Consider the following 7492-nt stretch of genomic DNA (forward strand, 5'->3'; position numbering starts at 1 on the left):
CCCTTTTACCAACTTAGAAAATTTAACCTTCTTAAATGTATTATAAAATTTTTTTTCATATATGTGTTGGGGTAGTAAGGGTGTCACATGTTGCATGTGTCCTCCATTATAGGTAATTTATTTTATGTAACATTGTTGGTAAATGTTGGAGATAAAGTGTCATTTTAATGTCAAAATTTGTTAGTTTAAGTAGTTTGATACTTGTGTTCTTTAACTAAAAATTGAGATCTGAACCTTGTCTTAGACATAAAATTACGACTAAAGATACCACTTTACTCTTATAAGGATTTACTTGATAGAAGCCCATTATACCTTCTTATCAAATAAAAAGAATGTCATTTCAAATTGAAAAATTGTAATATCAAAGAATAATGTGTTTGAGAAAAGAAAGTATATATTGTGATCAAAGACGTATTCCAAGTTATTGTTGCAAACCTTAAGATATTATTGCAGTGAAGGATGAACAAAAATCAAAAACTCTAATTTAGAATTATCTTGATTCAACCCCTTATGAGACACTACCAAATCATTTGACTTCCCCATTCCAATATAAAGGATTAATCAATCAAAAAATAGATAATAAATGGGTTGAAATATAAGTCGTGCCTAACCAAAAATAAAAAGATGAGAAAAAAATTATATAATAACCATGTAAAACAATTTTATACAATTATTTAATCACAAACTTTTATTTATATCAAATTTATTGACATTCACAAATTTATCTTAAAAGCAACAACAATTTTTTACTCTACACTACTACAATAGATAACTATTAAACCCTAAAAAGATTACTAGATATACCACCCATGAGCTTAAAAGGAAAATGTCACCTAATCCAGTAAAAAAACACCAATCCGACTTCATAGAAATGCTGAACTGAATCTAAACATAATGAAGACTAAATATATCCTTTAAAACCCCTCACAATAGAGATACTACCTGTTTTGAGATAAAAAATTTCGTAAGCATTTATAATATATATATAGAGAGAACATAAATTTCTTAAAAATTAAAATTAGTTTGTATGTAAGTTAATTTGTAGAAATTCTTTGATAATAATATTTACAAAACTTATTTTTAACTTATTATCTTATATATGGAGAAACTGTTTTTCCTTAACTACTTTAATTAGAGAACAGTATATATTAACATAGCCTACAACATTATATCTAAGTTTTTTTTTTAAATAATAAAAAAAGCAACCATAAAATTACAAGACGTCAAACAAATATGGAGATTAAAATAAAAACACAAACAATGAGAAGAGTTGAAAGCTGTTATGAGTTATGACAAGTGAAAGAACTCATGAACAAGCCTGGGTGCAAAATCAATCAGTACTGAACATTAGCTTTGTACAGTACTTCTGAGTATTCCCCTGCTGCTTCAACTTTTCATTAAAAGTTGTAGAAGTTGGAAAAGAGACACCACAATAAATAATTCCAACCCATATGTATGATAATGGGTAGGAGAAGATTGAACAAACCTAATTTATGATTGGGCCAAATTAAACTTTTTATGTAATATTTTGTGAGCTTGGTAATCGCAATCTTGACCTTTTCTTTTAATTAATTTAATTAACTTATAATTTTATTTTATGTAATTTTATTTTATTTTCTATTACACCAAAGGATATATAGTGTGTAAGGAAACTGAATGAACTAAATTAAATTTTATTATTTTTATTTTTTATTATTCAATAATTCCTTTAAGAAAAATATTTTAAAAGTTTCTAATAATTACATAATTAGGGATATTGTTTGATTAAATTTCTGTCCTTTCTTATGTATAATAAAATAATGCAGGAGGAAAATTAGAGTAAATAGTGCACAGAAATCTTATATTCATTGTTGTGGAATCAAGGTTTCCTAATAGCGATCAAAAGCAACCCTTAATTAAAAACTATCTTTGAAAGCAAGTTTATCCTAAAACCTAATTAAATTCCATTCTTATAATTATATGTCATATATATATATATATATATATATATATATATATTATACTAATAATAACATTTTTTATATGTCATTATATGTAATATTTCTTGTAGTAAGACTTATTTTTTTTATTCTTGTTAAAGTAAAATAAATTAGTGATGTTAAATGTTAACTTAAATTAGTGTCAAAGAGTGTAATATATTGTTGGGGGAGTTGAATACGGGAGAACACTCTATACATTGAGTGGTAGTAAATCATATAAGTGAGTTTCACACTATATCATAATCCAAAACTTTCAAGTATTAAGTTGATGAATTTTTCTTACTTATATATTATTCAACATATCCAACTTTATTCAATATGAGACAATTTTCACCCTAAATCTTTACTTATTAACCGTTACAAGCTTTTTTTTTTTTTTTTTTTTTTTATGAAATGTCACTATTATTGATCCTTCAATCCATTGCACAGTGGTATCTTAGGATAACTCCAAGTCTTGAATGGATGTACAATAAAATTTAGTCATTTTTTAACAAATATATGTTTAATTATTTATTGTTTATGGATTTAAAAATTAAAATTGTATATAATATTCAAATAATTATGATGTCATTTTTTTTCAATTCGTCTAGAGTAAAAAAAAAATAAAAATAAAAAATAAAAACTCGAGATTGGCCCTAACCATGAGCAAGTCATTAGGTAGCTTATGATGAGAATAATGAAATACTAAGAACTGTCAACAAACTCTTACATTTAGATAGTTGGATTTTTTTAAATATGTAGATTTCAATTTTTATCAAATAAGGCTTTGTCAGACAGACAAACCTACTTTAATAATTTTTAAATCTCTAAAAAAATAGAATTCAACCCTCAATCGAAAATTATCTTTAATTAAATGTACAAAAAAAGAAAAGAAAAAAAAAAGTGAACAACAAATGACATCGATAAATATTGAACGAACAAAAACAAATTAAACTAGGTAAACATTATTTATTACATTGATAATCAAGCAAATGAAAGCACACAGACACAACAACAAACGACAATATTTGACACAATTCACACATATTCAGCATTTTATGAAGGAATCGTCTTTATACCGACAATTCACTCTTCCTTCTCATATTTATTCATGCTTGCTAGTATGTAGCACTATGGTACTACATCTTTATTTAGAATTTATTATAATAAGGAGAAAACTTATATACAATTCATTAAGTGTAGTGAGTGTTATTCTCTAATGGGAATTAGAGTTTAACTTTGATAATATTCGTAAATGTATATTAACGAAATTTGCATTAAATGCAAATACATATTATCAAAGATAAAACTTTAATTTTAATTAAAAAATATCACCAACTATACTTAAGAAACTGTACCTAAGTTTTTAGAATATATGAGGTAGCTAGCCTCTCCTACGGGCGTTTGAAGCATATGGGATCCAAAAGTAGCGAATAAATGTAATCTTTTAGCAATTCCCCATTTGTGTATTTATCTTGATGGTTTTCATATGAAACTTCTGACATACGTGCCAAATCCACTATACACTCAATCACTGACCCTGGAATATCATTTAACTTGATACACTCTTCATTTATAACCTTCCAACATTCCTCAACATCATTGTGAATAAGGGAATAGGCTTCTGCTTGTGAAATGCCATATTGCTTCATACAACATTCAACAGCTGAGGCAACATGCACCCTTTGTTGCTCAAACTATTAATCAAAACAAATAAAAAAAATTTAACTTGGAATGTAACATTTATCAATAATTACTAACTAAGCCAAATATATATCTTCTGCTTTGAAGAATAAATAATTATAGGTGAAATATAGATGTCAAATCAAATTTTCATTTTCAATAAAAAAATTAATTAATACCTTATGAGAACCCATGTCATCCAAGACTCTGCCAATAATTGATACAGCTTCAATGATTTTTGGATCATTGAAAATCCAATTGAACACATCTTCTGTTGCAGACTCTCCAAGGCCAACAAATGATGTAATGAAAAGAGAGAAACAAGAAGTCAAAATTCCATTAACTTTATATTCATCATATGTTGGGATGTAACCTTCATGGCACCATTTTGCTTCAACCATGTAGCCTTTCACCAAATTAAAAACCTACAAGTAAAATAACCAATATATTGATATATAAGATAAACTAAATCTTGTAAAGAAGTATTAAAGTAATAAAATAGAATTGTAATTATCATACAGCTTGTTTAAAATGTGGCACCACAAAGCTTGATTTTCCACTCTCAGTTGTCGCCAATTCTATTTCATCACCCAATGCTACAATTGTATTAAATACTACTTTCATACAATGTGGAAGAGATTCTATGGGATCAATATTCCATCTGAAATTGTAAACAAGGAGAATTATTGACCAAAATAAATTTAAGTATGGAATCATCTAATAAAAATTTATCATGTTATTTTTAAAGTCCTTTAATCATTAAATATATAATATAAGCTATAATTTGTGAAGCATGTCAACCTTCGAATTGCTTCTGTGAAAAGTTCGAGTTCTTGAACAGTGCCATAAGCATCATAAGTATCATCTAGAAGACAAACAACAGCAATCAATTTTCCCACAAACATTCTGGCATTGGTATATTCAGGTTTGTAAGACATGCCCAACGACCAAAGATAGCCTTCAACCAATCTATCTCTAGCATAAGGGACTTGTGTCTCAAAGTTTGAGTTTTTCCACCACCTATAAAAATACACCTTAAAAATTTAGATATATTTCATTCTTTATTATTTAAAATCTTTAGAATAATAGTGTATTTTGATATATAAATGTTGTCACTAGAGAGAGAAATTATAAGTAAGAAACTTACTTGGTAATGCTACCAATTTCTTTTTGATGCATTTTTTGAAGAATATTGAAATCTAGTTTGGCAAAGGCTAACAAAGTTTCATTATGGGTTGAATCTTGTTCATAGACAACCATGTGATACCTTGCCTCAAACCTAGGTACACTCTTGTTTAAAGGTTGCACTAAGCAGTGCTTGATTTGGATAGCAAGAGATGGACTCACTTGGTTGGCCAAGGACTTGAGTTGAGTCTTGGAGAAGTCAAGTGCTTCTTCCAATATATCATCTTCATGAGTTCTTAGATGTGCAGCTTCATACAAGCTACACAACTCTTGAATATCATTGGTGAGAGTTTCACTGAAGTTTCCTTGCTCATTTTTTAATTTATGAAATACACCTACCCAATTAATAGATATATAAGATGTAATAGTTATTTGATAAACTTTGAGTTTCAAAAATATAACTTATAGACTTATATAGTATAATTTTCCTTATCTATGTGAGTAACAAAGTTGTATACGTACTTGACGAAATTTCATATTTTTGTTGCCTCAGCAAACGAAAGAGGAGAGCAAGAGTCTGATGATCACCAACTTCACCAATTGTTTTACTTTTTTTAAAAGTTTCATAAACTAGTTCCAATGTTTGGTTGATTTCTGGTTGAAAATGATAGGATACACCGAAACGCTGGAGCAAGTCAATTAAATTTAATTTTTGTATGATACTTGAATTGTTTGATGATTTAAACATCATTTTCACATCCCCCTTTAGTATTTGAGCTCGATGTCTCTCATTGTCACTAACTTCCTGCAAATATGGTTGCAATCGGTTAATATTTATAGAGCATTTAATAAAGTTTTAAGTTTGCATTGAAACTATCGTGATTAAAATAAACTGTACTGAATACATGTTTCTTTTGTTATTTTTGCCAAAAACACTTGTCCATGCGAGACATAAATTGCAGGTATGTACGATGGATTCTACACAATGCGCACTGTCTCTTTCTCATTGGTTTTTCTCGTCTATTACTTCCCTCTACTGCAGTTTATTTATAAAAGAAAATCGAGTGTATATCCTCTAAAAAAAATGATAAAGTGTTTAGTAAAATAATAAGATAATTGGTTCAAATAACACTTAACCTATAGAACTTGTTCATTCTTTATATTCACATCTTTAACTAAACATAACTCTAATTATATCATTCAACTCTAAAGGATTTGCACTCATTGTTTAAAAAACTAATTAAACATAAAAATATTTAATTTGTTGTAAATGAAATATATTTAGGTAATAACAATAAACGATAAAAATAAGAAAATAAACTATATGGATTAAAAATATGATGCATGCGTATTATTATTTCTATATATACATCTCAAAAGATTAATAAAAAAGAATCAGAAATATTTAAAGTTATAATTTGTAATAAAATCGATTGTGTAGCATAAAATTGAAAAAATGGTAAATAAATAATGAAAAGTGTGCAATAAAGTTTAAAGTTTAAGTATTATTTAGACTAATTATCTTGTTATTTTATCAAATGCTTTATTGTTTTATTTTTGAAGATTTTCATTCGGAAGTTGAAGTCCATTCAAATTCCAAACTCTGCAGATTACACTCGGCTAATTAATGACTGAGCTTTATATAATATATTTTCTATTCCATATTTCTACTTTTGCATGGGAGATAGCTAAATATTACATATAGTAATTAATATATATCTATTCGACATATAATTAAATATAATTTTAGTGTTAATTTTGAATAAAATTTAAAAATATATTTTATATGTCACTATAACTTATACATACATTTTTTAACAGTATATATATAAACATATATTATATTTATTATGTGGATAAAAATAATTTTTAGTGACACGTACGTACTATACCATTATAAGATGTGTATTATTATATGACAATTTTCTTGTAATATATGTGCATTAACTAGACTAATTTAAGATTAAAATATAATGCAATATTTCATTAAAGTAATAATACTTACATATCTAAATATAAATGAGACAATTGAACATGCATGAAGGGTGTAAAGTAATTTTACAGGATAATTTAATAACAATCTATTATATAATGAGTTTATTCATTTTATAATTATTAATTTAGAAGTTATACCAATAATTTATAATTGATTAACGATATAAAAGTTGACATTAAGCATGCATGCACGTTGATTATGTTCTATAAATGTAATACCAGTGGTGCTGCATCATATTGAAGGAAAATATTCCCCCAAATATCTGGAGGAAAATCTGCAAAAGGTCGTGTGATGTCAGGTACTGCAATGTGGTTGGAAGCTACAAGTGTGGAAGTTGCAACTGACATCTTAATTCGATTCTAGAGCTTTCTTTCTTCTTATGGAATAGATGATGGTTTGTGATGGAGGTGTGTCTCTACCTGGGACTATAAATATAATGCGCGGCACCATGTCATGCAATTCATTAGAATAATGTTTCTTCACAAATTTAGCAACTATATGCAATTTAAATAAGGCCCCTGCAAATAAATTATTCTCTGAAAATTGTCTGGGAAACCAATATTCTTCAAAATAATACTTACCATCAACTTCAATATCATCATCAACTTTGAAATACAAAATCTGCAATCAACTGCGTATTAACTTCAACTTCGAAATACAATATTTAACATCAAATTCAAAGATTTCGTGATTTTGTGATGCTTTCTTGATTGTTTTAATATCGTAATCT

The 7492-nt window shown here is 27.1% G+C and overlaps 1 protein-coding gene across 1 annotated transcript; it reads right to left on the reverse strand.

Annotated features, from left to right (window-relative positions):
* Positions 1–2888: 2888 nt before the first annotated feature.
* Positions 2889–7177, reverse strand: LOC145952707 (putative terpene synthase 2). The gene is made up of 7 exons (XM_083065650.1): positions 6981–7177; positions 5289–5571; positions 4789–5161; positions 4443–4661; positions 4161–4302; positions 3821–4066; positions 2889–3655 (listed from the first exon to the last, which is right to left on the reverse strand). The coding sequence occupies exons 1-7, from the start codon at positions 7107–7109 to the stop codon at positions 3353–3355; spliced, it is 1695 nt and encodes a 564-aa protein (XP_082921776.1). The 5' UTR covers positions 7110–7177; the 3' UTR covers positions 2889–3352.
* Between the last annotated feature and the right edge of the window lie 315 nt (positions 7178–7492).

Source organism: Cajanus cajan, chromosome 10 (assembly GCF_000230855.2).
Source record: "Cajanus cajan strain Asha chromosome 10, NIPB_CcT2T_4, whole genome shotgun sequence".
NCBI classification, from domain to species: domain Eukaryota; kingdom Viridiplantae; phylum Streptophyta; class Magnoliopsida; order Fabales; family Fabaceae; genus Cajanus; species Cajanus cajan.

Coding starts and splice junctions, on each gene's coding strand:
- LOC145952707 (XM_083065650.1), bottom strand. CDS start 7,109: ATGTCAGTTGCAACTTCCACACTTGTAGCTTCCAACCACATTGCAGTA. Junction 5,572..6,980: donor AATATGATGCAGCACCACTG/GTATTACATTTA, acceptor CCATATTTGCAG/GAAGTTAGTGACAATGAGAG. Junction 3,656..3,820: donor ATGACATGGGTTCTCATAAG/GTATTAATTAAT, acceptor TTTGATTAATAG/TTTGAGCAACAAAGGGTGCA.